We start from the raw sequence: 19,365 nt of genomic DNA, 5'->3' as shown, positions 1-19,365 counted from the left end.
ACAAAATTAAACATTTTCATTAGATATGGTGGTTGTTTAGACTTTTACTGCCACAAGACGCATTTTAAAACTACGTGGGAACGATTTACAGAATGGTGTGCTCTGTTTTTGCACAAAAAGGAATGAGATCACAGATACAAGTGGCAGAAATGAGCTTCCTCCAAACAGTGTCTGTGTTCAGGAGAATCATAGCTAGGTATTCTCTTTATTGCTGTTGGGCAGACGACATAGAGGGTGCGTGGACTACCAGATTAAAGGACAGCTTTTATTGTCAAGCTATCAGACTCCTCAAAAGCAACACCTGACACTTCCAATGGATAGATGGAAATTTTATGTGCTGTACGTTTTCTGAACGAGACAATCATGCTTCCAATAAAGGTCATTTAAAAAAGAAACCATAGGTTATAACAGCAGCTTTGTTTTCTGTAGCAGCTCAGTCTCACTTTTTATCATCTTTAAACCTGATACTGTCCCACTGTATTATGTCTATGAAGGTTCTCAGTCATCCAGGTCAATATAGTCTAAGGAGCTTGGATGGATGGATGGATGGATGGATGGAAGGAAGGAAGGAAGGAAGGAAGGAAGGAAGGAAGGAAGGAAGGAAGGAAGGAAGGAAGGAAGGAAGGAAGGATGGATGGATGGATGGATGGATGGATGGATGGATGGATGGATGGATGGATGGATGGATGGATGGATGGATGGATGGAAGGAAGGAAGGAAAGAAGGAAAGAAAGAAAGAAATCTTTTCACACAAGCGTCTGAAGACGTTTCACCTCTCATCTGAGAAGCGCCTTCAATTCTAAGGTCAAATGTAGGGAATCGCAGATTTAAGTCCTACAGCAAATGCATACCTTGAAACTAAGCTTACCCTAATGAAATCAACAGATTATGTATTTAGATTTTACACAATGAGAATACACTTTTCAAGTGTTTCCAAAGCCCGAGCTCTTAGCTCTCTTAAAATCAGCTGAGTGCTTCTTTAAGTCTAAATACTTTAAATGTATCTGGGTACCATATTCTGCATCCTTGTCTCGTTGCTTCTAGTTTTGGCAAAATGGGAATTTAATGAATCATATGACATGGAGACAAACGAAGGAAGAGAAAAACAGAGACTGCTAGACGTCTGCTGTCTGAGCAGACAGCTGTCTCCTGTTCACTTTGTGTTGTCATCGTAAATCTGTCTCACACACACACACACACACACACACACACACACACACACACACACACACACACACACACACACGACCAAAGCCAGATACAAGTAGGGGAAGAGAATTATACTGAGGTAAATTAAATCTAAATAGAGTCCAGTGAAGCCTTGCCATGATGGTTTAGTCCTCTAATAAATCATATCTTACAGGCGGTGGTCCCAGGTGCTGTCCTGTGTCAGTTTATGAGAACACTTAAGGGCTGTCTCCACACACAAGTGTATGCTGTTTAACCAAAACAGACTGACAGCAGCAGTGAGTGTGCGTCACATAGAAATACATCTTTTTGGGGAATGATTTATCATTTTCTGATCACTGCAAAGTGCACCAATGGAGATCTTTGTGGCATTTTAATGGAATTATTTGGCTAATAACAAGGTTTGCTACAGGAGACGGTTCATTCAAGAAGGCTTCTACATCAGGTTTTTTTTTTTTTTTGAGTATTTTACTTGTCTGTCAATTAGCACTTATTAGCAATAATCTATGTATATTGCCCATACACATGTAGTTTGCCTACTAAGATTTGTAGAATTAGCTAACTTAGCCTTCCACCCTCTCATCCAACAGCAGTGTTCAGGCTTGTAAATGTAGCCCAGAAACATTTTTTTGAACAGTACGTGTTGTTATTGTTGCGTAAGCAGCAGATGCAAGTTTGCTCCTGTGAAATACAGCATCCTATGCAGAACATGAAGGCTAATGTGAAGATTTAATTACATAAATTATCCCACCAAACACATTCAGAACACCTGGAAGCACAAGTTAGATCAGAGGATAAAGCAGGTGTTGAAGTTCAATTATTTTCTAAGCCTTTTATGATCCCGGAGGAGAAGACTTTACTGTGCCAGCATAATCTGCTCCTGCATCATTTTGCTTTATACTTGCAGTAGACACAGTCACCTAAAGACCTGCTCTAGTATCGCAACTGAGGAAAAGATTGTGCTCTTCTTCTGCTCTATTTGTTATGTAATAGGAGATATAACCACACCTTATATAACCGCACCTCCTGAGCTTTTGGCACTTTTTTAACATGAGCATTGCACAATAATATGTCAGACTGCCTTTGAGGAGCTGATAAGATACCAAAAAACAAGTAATGTTCATGTTTTTCTAAGCTACATCAACCAATCCTGTGTCAGTTTTGGGAAGATGCAAACTAAATATCCCCCCCACTGTGTGCCAACCCACACATCCAGCCTTTTCCACATGGATTCATTTGACGTTATCGGAGTGAAAACAGGCATTTCCACAACAGCACGATGTGCCAAGCAGGCCGAGGTCATACATGCTTCCGTTTTTGTTTTTGTCCTGCTCTGCACACTGGACCGAAAAGATTTACTGCGTCGAAATGGTCAGAAAACGGTGACCACATTAACGTCGGTTACTCCGTCTCAGCTTCTTTCCTGCGATTGTTTGACGTTTTATGTTATAAGCCTATCGCAGTAGTTTCAGGTTTAAAAAAACTGTAAAAACATAAAAATAACCTCAGAAGGGTCCTGGCTATGTTAGTATATCCATTTAACACAGAGACACCCTGCAGTGTATATTTTTAAATGAGAAAACATGCCTCCATCTTTATTCTATTAATAATGACTGCACCAATGGAACGATGCGAATCAATCAGCCGTCAGTCAACCACATTGTCTCTTCAGTAAACTCCATTAAGGAAATTGAGAAGCTGTTAACCTTTAACCCTCCTGGAGCTTCTTCTGCCGTCCTGTGTCACTTAACTGACTAAATCCCGACACAAAGGCGACCCCAAGTAACCTTGGATGACCTCTCATTTAGACCACTGACGGATGTGTAACAGATATTGCCTTCAATGTTTTCCTGACTGCAGCAGTTAATATTACCATCCCTGTGTGCCTGTTAACTCTAGCTCGGGGAGATTTAAGTGATCAAACAGAGTTTAGATTAGGAGTCTAACGAAAGTGTTTTGCAGCCTGTTTCCAAAAAACATAATGCAATCATTTGTAAATCATTTTAATGCTATAGTTTAATGAAAAAATGCATGCAAGTAGCAAAAATGTATGCTCATTTTCTATTTGAAAATTAAAAACCTGAAACGGTAAAGAATTTAGGGACGAGTCTGAAAGCCAGCGCTGAGTGGACTCCGGTGGTATTTTATTAAAAACAGACGTATTTCTAAAGTGGAAATCACCACAAGGACTCAGCAACACCTCTGGAACCCATCATCAGTGAACACAGTTTGCTGCTGAATTCTAATTAAAACTGTCTGGATTGATCATTTGCGCAAATTCTTATTAGTGCCTGAAGCTAAGTGACCTATTCCAACTGTTGTGAAGAAGTACATGTATAACATGTGCTGGTGGGGGCTTTGTAAGGTGTGTATTACACATTGTAAATGGGTGTATTTTAACCATAACTCAGTAGCTTTTGCTCAAAACCGTAACAAACAAGTGAAAGCAAAAACTTTCCAAGGAGTTTCCCCCCAAAGTCAGGTGTGTTTATGCCTCTGTAGTCGTGCCTGCCTGCTCCGAATATGACACTTCTTGGGACCTAAAAGTGGAAATGCTCCTTCAGGTGTTCGTCGTATATGTAGTTTCAGAAATGGTAACATGGTTCAGACTGTAGAAGCAGGGAATCAACTCAACTGTTTAGTATGAGGACTTCTGGACAAAATGCACACTAGTATAGATAACAAGATCTGCTTTCTTGTCTGAAAATCGAAGTATGTAAGTCTGACCAATCAAAGTGAGCTGAACATATTTTTGTTCGTCAACTCTCTCAGAAAATGTAGGTCAGACTGTATATGAACCTTGGACCCTGAAAATATTATCTTAACCACAAAAAAGGAGGATTAAGATAAGATCCTTTTAACTACAAAACAATGCTTGGCTCGGCTCACATAGGCAACAAACTGAAACTCTTTGAAATGCTTTCTAGCTAAGTGGTAATGAGTGCAAATATTAGACAATTTTTACAATTTTATTGTTTTGTTTTTATTGCTTTAACATTATTATTGTGTCTAAAATAGGTCTCTTTTAAATGAGACTGAGTCTCAATGGGATTACCTGTATAAATAAAGGTTAAATTAAAAAAAAGAAAGATACTAAAGGTAGGCTCATCAACAAAAAACGTTAACAGAGCATAACTCTGCTTGAATTCTGTCATCATTACGAGGAGAGCTGCTGGGGTGAGTCCTGATGTGGGTGCTTCAGGACAGGTGACTGACCTCGGCAGATGAATCCGTCTTGGATGATGGTTTGTTTGCAGACGCTGCAGTGCTTTGCCTTCTTGAAAGTCTTCACCCGGAACGTGTGGGAATGAAGAGCATCCAACTCCTCTGGCTGCAGTCAGGAAAACAACAACAAAAGACAAAAGAGGAGGAATGTTAGTTTAAAAAAAATGTTGCAAGCTTCACTGAGTCCAGGTGGCGTGAGTCATTGAGCGGTATTTTTATGGCCAGAAGATCATTCAAAACACAAATGAAATCATTTTATAAGCTAGACAATACTGAATCTATAAAGTCAAACTGTAAATCATATATCAACCCTTACATTCATCTCAGGAGCAACCCCTCCTCCAGAGGCAAATCATTACAACTAAGTTATTTGTGCTTAAAAACTTTGCTTCAAAGTCCTCTAAAGTCCTCCCAGGAAGTAAAGCTGTGGGGGTTTAAGCTGTCAGAAGCAAACAAAAAACAAAAACACTGTCTTATCTCCTGTTTTTCTTTCTTTCAACCACCTCCTACTCCTTTCTCTTCCCCACATTTGACCTGTCATCTCTTTGCCCTCCTTTGCAGGTGTGTTACACAACTCTGGAGAAACTTTATCTCCCAGGCCTGTTAAACATCCCCGAGTGTCTGTCTGCAGCCTGCTGTTTTTCCTTCACCATGTACCATCCAGCGTCCAGCCCTTTTCCTGCCGGCTTTGTAAACGCAATTTAAGGTCGTGACACACACCAAACACAAAAGTGAGACCGACTCCTGCAGGGTCTTTGTGAGAAACGTGCGTCATATTTCCATAAGCCCCCCCCTCTCCCAAAATGTTCAATCATGGGAAACGTGACATAATTTTTGTTGTTTATTTGCTCAGCTGGTCTCAGTTTGTGTCTTAAGGGAATAACAGCTTAACAGATTATACTGTTAAAGACACTTTTATATTTAATTAGAAAAGGCTGAAATGCATTGGGCAAGAACTGCAAAACGAACTTACACAACACTGACAGTATAGCACCATGTAATACCTCTGCAATCCTACTGAATTTTTCTCTGTAAACGTCTCCATGCACGTGTAGGATTTTTTCATGCATCTAAGTGCCTCAACTCTACATACCTTCAGTACTGGGATGAAAGAGAAAATGGATGTGTTTTCAACACAGGAAGTGCCCGTTAGCATGGCGTTCAGCCATGAGGCTTCCATTAAGAGTGTGTGTCTGTGTGTGTGTGTGCGTGCACATGCCGGACAGGACTAAGTGACCATGTGGTTGGCATATTGGGGGACTTCTTGTACAGGAATTCTCAAACTAGAAGACCACAGAGACATATTGAGCATGTTAGAAGGAAACTCAAGTAGTTCCCTCTCTGAAAGAGCTGCCAGACCACCAACCATCACAACCTTAAAACCACTAATGCCCCCCTCCGTTTTTATTCTTCTCAGTCCAAACAGAAATCTTGTTGGAAGGCAGCGGAGTGAGAAATGACAGCACAGGAATAACGCTTCAATTATAAATCAAACTAAGTATCTGTTGGACTAAGTGTGTAGTCTGTTCCCATTTAACTGCTCTACAGTAAAGCTAACTGGTCATCAAAGTGCTACACTCCCTGTAACAACAATAGCTGTAATTTCTTTGCACTGTTAGATATGTAATTCCAGAGAGGTTTGGATTTACATGGTTTGGTTTTTAACAGTCTTTTCTAGATTTGTTCTGGTCTGTTTTGTACAACTAATAGGCAACATCAAAGGCATCATCGGAATTGTATGATTAAGCTTTCTTGGAACTTGATTTATATTAGTGATTTGCACTGTCTGAGCCTGGATTTCCTGTCATCTGGGAAGCAGTTAAAACACAAGCAGGTAATATTTCAGGTTACTCTCTAATATAACATTGAGTTCAACACTGCAAACGCTAAAATGACTCAACAAGACTTGACAAAGATTTAAAACCGGGGTCAGTGTTTAGGTATGACAGGTCTAAAACATTTCCTTTAAAGGGCAAAAGCTGTTATTCTTGCACTTCCATGGACTCGGGGGAAATGTCGAAACTTGTTGATGTAGGTTTTTTACGATTTATCAGCATTTCCTGTCATACAGGCTCAATAGTATCATCCATTAAATATGGCTGATTGGCACAAAGACAGATGCAATTTTTTGGGTGTGAAACCTGAAGCCAGTGCAGAACTGCATGAAGCCTGCATTTATAACAGGCATCAGGGGTGGCAGAAACATCTATTGTCCGACAGAAGTCAGAAAACAGCCTTCAGCCTTGACCCTTAAACACTTTCCTGAAGAGTTTATGACACCAATCAATAACTTCTTGTCATATTAATAGAGTCCTTTTTTGCAAATATTGGTCATTCTAGGCATCAGACAAGAACATCATCCAGGATATGCTCAAGAATTTGGGATTTACAAATCAAACAGCTTCACAGAAACATCCACACTTGCACGCACATCTGGGTTCAAAACGCCAAGATGTCAGTGATGAAAACACTCATCTCAAGCCTTGGGAACTCTACAGAAATACATGATTATCAATCCTGTCAACTTCCACATAGTGTTGAAGCAAAGATCCACCATATTAAAAGAAGTTTTAGCAAGATCGTAGTGTCAGTATGTTCTGGTAGCAGACATCTCTCTCCAGAGGTCTTAAAAAATAACATTCAAAAGGCTGGCACTGTGAATAAGGCTTTACAGCTTTATGATGCATTACACTTTCTCAGAATTGATAGTTTCTCTGATTCACGAGCTTATCCAGAGGTTTAGCAACTTAAACATACTCCAACAGCTCTATGCAGAACTTCACTGTTTGTTTTTCAGAGCAACAGCAGGACAGCCGACCCTTCATTCCATCTCCCGACTACGCCTTGCCACAACATAATGTGATTAGCTTAATCTAGTTAGACTGAAATAATGACCATGGCTGTGCAGGATGCACCATGTTGGCAAGGGGGCTTTTCTGAGGAGGAGTGAAGGTCCCTGGTTGGCACTCGTATGTATCTTGCCAAGGCCCTGGCTGCCACCTGCTGGTTTAAGACTTTGGATATGGATTTAGACTTTGAGAGGCTGGAAAAGCGTGATATGTGGGTTTAATCGTATGCTCGGTCACAGTAATTCAAGCATGTCTAAGCTTTGCCAAATTACACCAAATTTAATGGACACTGATACTGCTGGAATGAGGCAGGGCGCAGATTACGTTTATACAGAAACACTGTTTTTACTTCCAGGCTGTTGGGGAATCAACTGTCAACATAAAGAGTCTATACTATCAGCAGGCAGGTGGCTGGAGGAACACCTGCCTTTAAATTGCTTTTTGTCAAATGTCTATTCTCAAACCACACAATCAAAAACAGTCATTAAGTCCTGTGGGGGCTACAATGACATCACCTGTTTTGGATGCAATTACCACAACGATACTTGGGAAAGGATGTGAGGCAGTAGTGCGCTCTTTAGTGAACTCTCATGTACTCTGCTTCCACTGGTACATTTTAAATTTCATTAAAAAAAAAAAAATTATATATTGCATAACAATACAGTAAATTAAGCTAACAGTAAAAGAAAGCTCTCAGATGTCTCTAGTGAAATAAAAAAAATGTGAAAAAATGACAGGAATCTGTTTTTAAAACAAGCCAGAATATCAAAACGTTAACATAAAGTAAAGCAGGTAACGTAAAAATAAATGGAAAATTAAATGTAACATGCTACAAACCCAGGTGTCAGTTGCTGGGGGGATGTGATCATCCTAATTCTCCCCACAAGTGAAATCCCATCACATGGTTATCCTCAATGAGAAGCCCATCATTTCCACTCAGGGCTACAGGTCTTTGTGTCCTGTTTTTACTCAGATTTTGATGCACATCTCCACAGCTTCAACATTACATGACACAAAAGAACATCACTCAGTAGTTTTTTTATTTTTGTTTGTTGGTTTTCTCATCAGCAAAAGTTCTACAGCGGAGCCAAAGCTAAAGGGTGACATGAAAATCCTGCAGACCACTGACTAGTCAGGGAGAAACACGACTAACGGGTGAAACACAGAACATCAAACTCGCTGGCTTCCTTTTCTAAAACCAGAGTTCATATCTTTGCTGTGGCATACAGCCTCCCACCAAAAAAGCCATCATTGTTTTATCATCCATCATTTCTGTTTACACTACCTTTCTGTCACGTTGGCTATGATGACCCAAGTACCGTCTGCAGTGGAATAGAGAAGTTTGGACTCCTTTAAAAGTAGATGCCTTCTCCATGCACAAGGAAATTCATTTTAATAAATTTGGGAGTTCCTATGGAGCTATAATCATGAACTAGGGATGGTCATGATGGTTACGAATAGTCATTAAACTATAAAAACAAATCTAATCTAAATCTGTTTCCTGTCATAAGTAGAGGTATTTTATAAGTAGAGGTATTTTTCTTCTCTCTTTAGTAATGAGACAATGTTTTGTAATTCCTTGTCTATAACAAACTCTCACTCTCTTCCTCTCTCTCTCCCTCTCTCTGACACACACACACACACACACACACACACACACACACACCTCTACACTATGCTGCACTGTGTTAAACAGGCAGGATGTCTCAATCCAGCAGTCTATTCAGCGGCCTCTTTGACCACTCCTGAGCCTTCTCACACTCTCCCAGCCCTCTATCCATTCACACACCAGGACTTAACCAGTCAGACAGCCAGGGTGGGGGGTGGTGGTGGGGGTTGGAGGGTACAGTCGTCCACTGTTATGCCACTTGTCTTGTTTGTACATTTTTATTCTCTGACTTCTGTGGGTAGAGCGGTTAAAATGAGGCTGGAGGAGTGTAATGTGCATAGAGGATACTCGAGCTGAAATTCTTTTGACTTTGAGAGGTTTAAATTTGCAGTATCACTCGAGTGCCAAGTAGTTCAAGACATCCTCCTTCACACAGCCACACAAAAGAAAGAACTCCTCAACACGTCCGTCTGTTTGAGTCCGCTTGCCCTCACCAGAAATCTGCGCTTCAGTCGTTTAACCCCAAAATGTAAATACGGCGCGCAGCAATATAGCAGGACGCTCCCTTTTGTCAGCCCTTAATTGTTTCCGATCATTAGCGATGCACCCGGGGCTCTCAGACTTTGTTTATTGTTTCGGGGTGGAGTATATGGGGGATTCGACTGAGGATGATGAGGAGACCTATGGGGGTGGGGAGCACAGATCTGCAGAATTAAAGACGTCCCTCTGAGTGCGTTCATGGGATATGAAGCCCAAGCTGATCATTTTTTGTTTCAACCTGTAGCGGCCCATGCAAATGGACTCTGTCCCTCACATTTGCGTCACACTTCAGGCTCTCAAATGGACCACAAAGGAAGGAAATGGTTTCAGACAACCACCCGGGACCCCCGAAAGCTGGGGTCAGGGTGTACAAATACCCCCCCCTCGTCAACTCAGGCACTGCAGCTCCTGGGAACAGACTCCCGTTCCCTTAGAGACGCACACATAATCTCCTGCCTAACACTCATTAGCACGCATGGGCAAAACAGGCGCTCTCGTGCATAAAGATGTGCAAATACGTACACACAGATGAACAGACCTCCTACATCACACATTCATACACATATGTGCAGAAATAACTGACCATCACTCACAAATTCCACCCTCATTTTACACTTTTCATTCCTAAAAGTTGTAAAAAGAAGAGGAAGGTCTTCACTTAGCAGCTGCTACCTTTCCACTTTTCCCAGTTTAGTTTTAGGCACAGCCTGGAACGGTAACAAAAGGGCTGACATCAAGAAGTTTAAACCAGATTTTTTCCTCTTTAATGGAACAATAGGTTTAGATGTTAATCAATACTGTGTTGTTAAAATTTAAGGTTAAAAGATCTGTTATTTTTATCTGTATTGGGCTCCCTGGACTGTTGTGGTTGACGGGGCTCAGCATCGAGAGCTGCTCATGCTTTCACCAGTACCAGCTGTCCAGCCATCAGCAGCAGAAGTTTTACATCCACCACTTTTGCAAGATTCTAGCCTGATGCACATTGGGCTTTAATATCTGCAGTCTAAAAAACAATCTTTGGTTTTGTCATCGTTCCTCTTTGTTTTGGGGGGCATTGATTGCACTGTCAGTAACACCCACATCAGTCCAGAGGCATTTCTTGTTAAGTCATGACATTAAATCTTTAAGTTTTACTTTTTTCTGTTCCTTCACAAAAATTCTTTTTTCTTTTTTTCACTTTACAGATTTGGATTTTCTTGATCGCTAAACTGACACATTGCCTGTAAAGAGTCTTGACAACATTGTGCTGGAGGGATAAAACACACTTGTGGTCGAGTTCATCATTTTCAAATGATGCATTTTAACAACTGTTTGCTTACGTTTACATGTAGTGGACGTAGTGGTTTCTGATTAGTTTGTAGTTCTGGTTGATATATTTTGCCAGTGATAGGATTAGTTATTTGTGTGATGAACACTAATGAATTATTACATTTTCAAGCTAGTGGCTTCAGAACACAAAAACCAGTGTGTGGACAGTATTATCATCATTGCCACCACTTGTTTGGCCAGCATTTAGTCACAATATATCTGCTACGCTGGCTCAAGGTGTCCATCAGAGGCAGCTACAACCAAAAACCTCTGCACAGCTGCAGGCTGCACTCAGCCATTCCTCCACAGCAGATCCTCCATGCATTGTGTCCTCATATCAAATGTCTTGTGTATACATATATTAGAACACTGGTAACTACAATCTAAAACACAAAACTGTGTTTATTTAATCGACTACTACAAGTAGACATTAAATGATGGGCAATTTTATTCATCATTTTGTTTTTTGTTCTCCTCATGGGAGGATTATGGGTCAAACTGGGGGCATGGGGGTACCTCCCAAAGGCAATGGCAGGGGAAACAGTGTTGTCCAAGAACTCAAAATGCACAATTACAGAAACATGATCTCGTCACGTAGCGAAAAACCGCCATAATTTGATTAATGGCAGAAAAATTAAACTCAAATTTGAGATTTTCTTTTTTAAAAACATCTGAAACACATTTGTCCAAGGCTGAGTTTTAGATTTCAGATAGCACTGTTTTTCTTGCAATGGATATAAAGTTTTAGAATCATACTGTTCATACAGCTTCAGCATGTATTAGGTAATGTTATAGTATGGAGATAAACCCTTCCAGACTCTGCTTGGCGACAGACATTCCAGCTGAATAAGGTAACCAAGAGGCTGTTTTTCTCCTCAAGTTTAGAATTCAAAACTATTCCCTCGACTGCTTCCCACATGTGACTCATGCAGAGACCTACGTATGTACACACACTGATTTCCCCTCTGATTACACTGGCACTTGATGCATTACCTCATATACACACAGAACCATGTTTGTATGGGTACAAACGCCTCTGACACTTGGCCATACTGCTCAATTCAGTCTATCAGCTGTAAAAGCTGTAAGAGTAAAGTAAGTTTAAAAACAAAATATAAAAAAAAATAAAAATAAAAATAGAATTGCAAACAAAATTTGGTTCCTTTTAATAATAAACAGACAATAAAAAAAAAAACCCGTATACCATACACACAACACAAAATATTAAAGGATCAAAGACATGAAGTGGGAATGTGTGAGCAAACTAAAGTTTATTTTTAAACTGTCTTTACAATATCTGATACAAATTTTTCAAATCCATGTGCATCTAACAGTAGTTTTCTGACAAAAGCCCCATTTTTTAGTAATTATGAATTTTGCTTTCATGTGATATGGCTAAAATGGTTATTTCAGCACACCAGTAAAATCATCAGGACTAGCTAATTGTTTTCTTTTACTGAAAACAATTAGCTAGTGTTGTACTAGAAGGCCACACGAGGCATTATCACAGTCAATGGGAGTTAAAAACAAAATGTATTTCTTAAGTTTAATTTCATATCAGTCAGTTCCAGGTTCAAATGTTCACTGTCCCTAAAAACAAGACAAAGAAACAGACATACCACTGACAGTTAAAGAGTAAAATATTTTTATAATCCTGATAACGTGCTCATAGTCAAGTGTAGCATCCAGGCATCCATGGAAAACAAAATAACAAGGCTAAGAGTAAGAAGATAGGAGTAAACTAGCTAGATGTCACCTAAAGATAAGTAGGCTAATGCTCAATCAGCAGAGAAAAGTGCCATCACATGACAAAAATTACATTAAAAAATGAGGATAAAAAATTAAAAGTTAGAGAATCTGAGATGACCCCATTCACACGATGATACTGGCAATTAATATGGTGCACCACAATTCAATTTATGTGTGTTAGAGGAAAAAAGTTACATCTGTTACATCAGTTACAGCTGGCTAGACGGCTGGGGTGTAACATTTCTCCAAAACACCATTTGCTGGCACAGCATCCGAATTTAAAATGTCAAGAAACAAAAGATGTAGCTACTACTATTGCCCTACTATCTTACCCTGAAATTCCTGACCTAACAAGTGTTGCTAGAACAGTCCACAGTAATTGCTTATTCTCCACTTAAACTGGTCCTAGAAACTAACAATGACACCACTCCCCATGACCAAAAAGAACCCAACCAACCAAACAAACAAAAAAAAAAAAAAAAACCCAAAACAAAGACATTTTGTCTTCATATTGATAAGAAAATAGAACTTTTCACCAGGTTTCATGCAGAAAAAAAGTAAGTGTTTTGTGATTTTTCAGCTGTAGTGAGAAGAGGTGAGAAAGAAGCCGCCACAACAGAAGAGACGGACAAGCACCAGCCGTCCGTCCTCCCCTTCTGTGTCGATTTCCTACAGCGTGAATGGAGGCAGTGAATAGCATATACACACAGTATAGTGCTTCATTATTGACCCCCACCAATCGAACACTATTGTTCTTCCCGCTGAGGCCAGAAGACTAACCGAGACCTCTGCAGTCAGCTGGGTTAATGAGCCAGCTAGCACACTACAATCTCTCATATGGGACACCATATGCATGGATAGACATTTTAACAAGATGCATTGGAGTGATCACTGCATGTCTCCATCTGTGTTTTTGTGTATACACATGTAACGCTCACTGACTCAATGAGTGTGCAAGCAAAACTAATTTCAGATGACTGCAAACAGAATTTCTGAAAGATTTCTCAAAAGCTTTTTCTACTTTTGTGACGACCCCCCCTCCCATCCTCCAGAGGATGGTCCCCTTTCACAAAAGGCTGCTATTCTTCATTTCAGCTGGCAAAGGACAACTGACCTCTAACCTATCTCCTCTTCCCCACGACCTGACCTCTTTCCTCCACGCACTACCTTCATCGATTCAAGTCTTTCCCCATCACCAGCTAAAAATCCAAAACAATCGTAACCTCTATTCTCTTTCCATCTAAACTCATGATATCATGTGACTATAAACAACTCAAATAGTTGGGGGGGGGGGGGGGGGGGGGTATAATAAAAAAAAACAGTCTCTCTCCTTGGAAACTTTACAAACTTCACAAAGTATATTAGATCATTTTCAATGGTACCTAAACTGTACAGCCTATCAGAATGAGGCATGACTATAACAGTGGGTTTAAAATGGGGGTCATTAAAAAATTCCAGCTTTGCCAAACCCCCCCCCGAATAATTTAAACAGCACTTAAACTTCAGTTGAGAAATCAAAGGACAAGTTACTGAAAGATGCAAATGCTACCTGTAAAGTGGTGCTAAACTTTATAATGCTCCCTCTTAACCAGTGATGAAAGATACAGATAATTGCTGTCTTTGAACTAATGAGGCAAGACTGCTAATGTTACCAGTAATCTGATGCTTAACGGCCTGTATAAACCTGTTCAAATATGTCAATGCTACAGCTCTAACATCTCCAGGACTTATGTAATCATGGACTCGAGTAGCTCTGCTAGAGTCACAGTTGAAAATAATCCTCATTTATCCCACACCGGGCTTTGGTGGAGGCCCTCAGTTTGAAACGAGCCATATTAGTTTATCTAGTTTTAAGTCCACTTTCTCTGGATTGGCTGCCACTTGCAAACAGCTTGAAGAGTAGGTGGGAGGGGCTCAACTCAAGCTGTGATGCAAAAGTAGAAAAAAAAATTGCCTGAAACAGAGCATTTTGCCTAACAAGGCCTGTGCTTAGTCTCCCAGGGATTAGTTGCATCTACTCTGACCTCATTATTATCTAATATGAACATTCTCCATGGTAACAGTAGATTTGATAGAAAATAAAGAAGAGCTTAACATGTCTTTAAATGATCCAACACAATATAACACTGAAGACTTTGATTCTTAAAGGCAGAGTTGACAGTTGCATGCAAAAGTTTGGCCACCCCTGTGCAAACATACACACGCCTTTGGCAACGGTGTCAAAACAGCTCAATTTATACCTCATCTTTCAGCATGACTTGTATCTAAAACAGCTCTAGATTATCCAGATATTGTTTTGCATACAAAATACGTCAGGCATCAAGTATTACGACTGCGTCGCCCATCCTGCAACTCTTTGTGGTACTGCCACCAAAAGGTCTATCGAATTTGCCTTGTAAGTTTTTGTATAAAAAATAACAACAGCAATAAGTTCACAATTTCTAGTCTTATGAATGTCAAAATTTGCTGATTATTGTTTATATCTAGCAAACAAAGCTGAATACTTTTAGGCTGCTGTTTAGACAAAAAAAGACAAAAAAGAACATTTTAACTTCTGGGCAATTTTTAAGGGATATTTTCAAAAAAAACAGGCAATCAACTGAATTAACGCAGATGCATCTAACCTATTAGCATGCACAAAACAGTAAGGATGAAGTTAGGAGAATGAGAAACATGAGCTTACACAACAACAGTGAGTGTTCTTCTTCCTTTCACAAACTCCATTTTCAGCTGATTCTCACATTTCTGTTTAGCCTTTGACTCCTTTCACATGCGATGCCAATTAGCAATTATGTGCACGGGCCTTGTTTGTAGCAGTGTTATTCTGTCTTTAACTGAACCTCAACAAAACTAATTTGTTATGACTATTATTCAGCTTCAGTCAGACAGAAAAACACTTCCAGCCTCAAGCTGCATGCCAACCAGAGGCTTAATTTTCTGTTACCACCAGCGCATTGTTGATATTTTCATAGGCTAAATGACAGAACAGTAACTTTACAAAATATTTCCACAAAGCTCATCCAGATAGCTTTGTAATGACTTCTTGGTCAACTCTCGAGGAGAAAGTGAGAGCACATAAAACAAGCCTGGCTCCAATTAACTGCCTTGCTCTGACTGGCATGTTACAATACATTCAGCAGTTGAAGAAGGGAGTTTCTCTGAATCCCCTAATTGTCAGCAGCCCACTACAGAACAAGTGCAGTGAGCAACAATTCACAGCTAAATACCAGAAAGAAGAGAGCTCCCCCAAAGCTTTCCTTCCGCTCTCTGGTTCCCACTAACCAAATAGTCTTACAATGAACAGTCACCTGCTTTTCATTTAGGGGGGAAAAATGCACCCCAGGCATTCCAGTCCAGTCTCTCTTTCCTCCACTTTACTTCCTCTGACTCTACAGGCATTTCATTTCAGTGAGGTGGATCTCAAGGAGGAAATTACTCAGTCATCCAGAAGTAAAGAGAGGGGGGGGAAAAATCCCTTCTTTTTCACAGAGCATTAGAATAACGCACAGCAGTCATCTTTTCTAAGTTGTCACAATCTGGTACTCATTCAACTTTGTGAGTAGCATAGGAAGCAATGGAGAAAGGTAGGGGAACAATAGAGGTGGTCAGCCCTCCTACCGAAACACAACAAAGACACAATCTGTGACTTTTTATGTTAGGTCCTGAATTTTAACGCAGAACACCACACCAACCAGTATCTCAAGGTTCTTCATTGACAATCCCCTATGACAGGCTCGGCCAACGGCAGGCCTCGAGGGCCGGTGCCGTGCAGGTTTTAGATATCACCCTGGGTCTAAACACCTGGATCAAATGATTAGTTCATTTTAGTTCAATGTAGCCATTTAAATCAGCTGTGATGAATCAAGGATACATCTAAAACCTGCAGGACACCGGCCCTCGAGGCTTAGTCTACATCCATTTAACCTCCATTTTCAGAAATAATCTCTATCTGCAACCCACTAAATACATATTAACCTCCCTTTTCACAGACAACATGCATGTGTGTGTTCTTTATGCAAACAGGATCGAGAAGGCTGGTTTGTTTTCGGAAAACACTGCACAGGTAGATAGAGATTTCTGTGGTTGGACCGAAGATGAGGTGAAAGTGTTGCTGGAAGTTACCACATGAGTCTAAGGCAACTTTAGTGAAGAAAGTCACAGCTGTGAGTCCGTGGACAAATGTTTGCCAAAGTTTCAAGTTTATCCTTTGAGATCAAAGCACGATCCTGGATTTTAAACTGCAGTTAGGTCAACACTTTTCCAGCGTGTGTGTGTAAATGTGGTAAAAACATAGTCTACGTGCTCATTAGATTCAACCCATATCAAGTGCAAGGTTGTATGAACTTTTTTCTTTTTTTTTGGGGGGGGGGGGGGGGGGGGGGGGGTTAGGAGCTAGTTAGGACGCATGCACCCTAACTAACCCTTTTAGCATCTGTCTCTATTGCAATGTAGAAACAAATAGACACACGCGGTAATGAAATATTTCTGCAACAGCTTCAACCATGACGTCAGTACTGATGGTGCAAGTAGACAGAAAGTATGCAGGGAGGTGCTGCCGTGTTATCTGTTTTTAGTTTTTATATCTAATTTTACATTGCTGATAGCTTTCTTTAAGAGGAGCAGCGTACTATTCTTCCTCTTGCTTCCACTAGGTTGCTGAATTTTAAAAAATTCTAATAATTTTTTTTGTAAAGGTATTTGATTCAAGTTTGACCAATCAGCAACCAGCCTAGCAGTTATTCAGTGTCACTCAGGAGTACGTAACTTAGATTAGGTACTTTTTCTCCACCTATTCCAACCTTAAAAAAAAGAAAAGAAAAACGTGTTGTAGGGCAAGATAGTGTGGTAAAACACATGCACCAGGTGCAGACCGCCATAACACAACCCACTAGTTCCTACAGTGGCCAGAGTATTGGCATCACACTGGAGTTTAACCATCTTCACTGATCCCTTAGACACTCTGCTACAGTCAGGTCTAATTTCAGATCACAGCTGTTCTATAAGTTTGTTTATTGCCAGTTAGCAAATGTTAGCATGTTAAAATGGTTTTGGAACATCATATCAAATTAACATTAGTGTGTGTGATTAACCCCATATCGGCAACACAATAGGTCTGTCAGCTCTCTTATGTTATAACTGTGATGTTTCAACCTTGATGAGGTTCATTATAAACCACACAAGGGCTTTACCAGGTTCAATCCAATCACATTGCACATTTGCATTTTTACATTGAAATCAGTTAGGTCCTAGAAAGAGCTGCAGATGACATCTAAAATGATATTATAGATGCAAAACAAACTATAATCGGTGGCTGTGATACTTTTTTCATACTAATGAGATAATTTAAAAACAAAAACTTTATTTATCAAACAGAAAATGTTGGATACTCATCAATTTAATCATGTAACAGGAAACGCATTAATTGTCAATCTGTTGATCCCACTTTGCTTATTCTTGTTTTTACTTATTCAACTTTAAAGAGCTGCTCTTTTCTTTTGTCTGCAACCTCAAAAGAAATTCTTTATTACTGCTGTAACACAATTACAGTATCGTTTCCTGGCTTGGACTCAGGTATCTGTTTCGAAATGTTACAGCAAATCCGTATTAAGCAATTGATAAGATTTCAGCTTCATTTGTTTTTACAGAAAATCTCAAAATCGCCTGAGATAAACTTTGTCTAAAGAAAACAGTTGAACCTTCTGAACTTTCCCTCGCAGCGTTGTCATATAGCAGCGTATGAAAATAAATTATACATGCAGAACATAGAGAGCTACAAGCTCCAAATAAAAAAGCAGACAGTGCCTGCCAAAGGTTTAGATTCAGAAGGATAAAAATGGGTTTAATCAAAGACAGCCAAAGTTCATCATAGGAGGAAACTGCTGAGGGAAACAGCATGAGCTCCATATCGTGCTGGGTTGGCAGAGGCAGACGCTCTTGGATGGGACGAGTGAAACTAAAACCATAACCCCAGATGAAGGAAGAATGGGGATGACATGTTTTGGGGGACTTTGTTCTTATGATTAGATCTTATTATTTCCTGATGAGAGCTTCTTCTGCTTTTCCCAACCTAAATTTTATCTAAAAATACAAAAAATATAAAGAAAATCTAAAAAGTGCAGAAAATTATTCATGGCACCAGCAAAACTAAACCAAGCCAACCACCTGAGCATGAATTCAAATAATTAAAGAATCTCGAAGCTCCCCCGATCCCTTTTGGATAAATGCACGGGCAGCGCAGCATGATGCTGTCAGCGCCGCTTCCAATGAGCGTTGTTTGGCCTCACTCTTGAATGCACAGGTAACCACAGGAGGTCTTAGATCAAGTCCAAAGTAGTAGGTTATCATGGCATTAAGAAGCTCTGTGACTCTCATTGGGACAAATCAAGCAAGTGGACGGCTAGTAAACGGGAGAAGTAAAGCCCAGCGTTAAGGAGAAAGCTCCTCGTCCTTTCTCTTAATCTCCACAGAGTGCTTTATCATGATGTCAGGCTCTCAAACAAATGTGCTCGATTTCTGGAATCAGATTAAAAAAGGTGACATGTTTCCTGGCTTTAAACCGTGTTTGTGCTTTGTTGCTGTATTTTTTAAAAAATTACAGAAGTTTAACTTGGCTGCTAAGTTGTGCTCTGGCACTGAAGACGCTTGAAAATTCGAGTCTACGTGTACATGTAAGGAATGTTTTGGCTTGCAATTAGTCTACTGCACACATGAGATATGAAGCATATCCATATAAGGTGACTTTCAGCACTAAACACGGGGTCGATAAACAACACAGTAAACGTTTGAATCTTCTTTGACATTTTTCTCTCAATCACCTTCCTACTGTGAGCAGAAAGGGTTCGAATGTACGTCTCTTTAATTAGCAAGGGTGTAACAATTCTTAAATGAGATGTACTG

General features: G+C 40.0%; 1 protein-coding gene across 8 annotated transcripts in view; it reads right to left on the bottom strand.

The window, feature by feature from the left end:
* The window catches only part of tns1b (tensin 1b), a 191,391-nt gene that overhangs the window by 127,561 nt on the left and 44,465 nt on the right, over nucleotides 1–19,365 (bottom strand). For all 8 annotated transcript variants that reach the window (XM_085434574.1, XM_085434578.1, XM_085434581.1 and 5 more), the window contains exon 2: nucleotides 4,405–4,519. In XM_085434574.1, the coding sequence (XP_085290700.1) occupies nucleotides 4,405–4,519 (115 nt within the window). The remainder of the gene's footprint in view (nucleotides 1–4,404; nucleotides 4,520–19,365) is intronic.

Source organism: Copadichromis virginalis, linkage group LG16, assembly GCF_057382275.1.
Source record: "Copadichromis virginalis isolate Kocher_CV1m ecotype Utaka linkage group LG16, C_Virginalis_male_GT1.1, whole genome shotgun sequence".
NCBI classification, from domain to species: domain Eukaryota; kingdom Metazoa; phylum Chordata; class Actinopteri; order Cichliformes; family Cichlidae; genus Copadichromis; species Copadichromis virginalis.
This window is presented reverse-complemented; position numbering and strand designations above follow the sequence as displayed.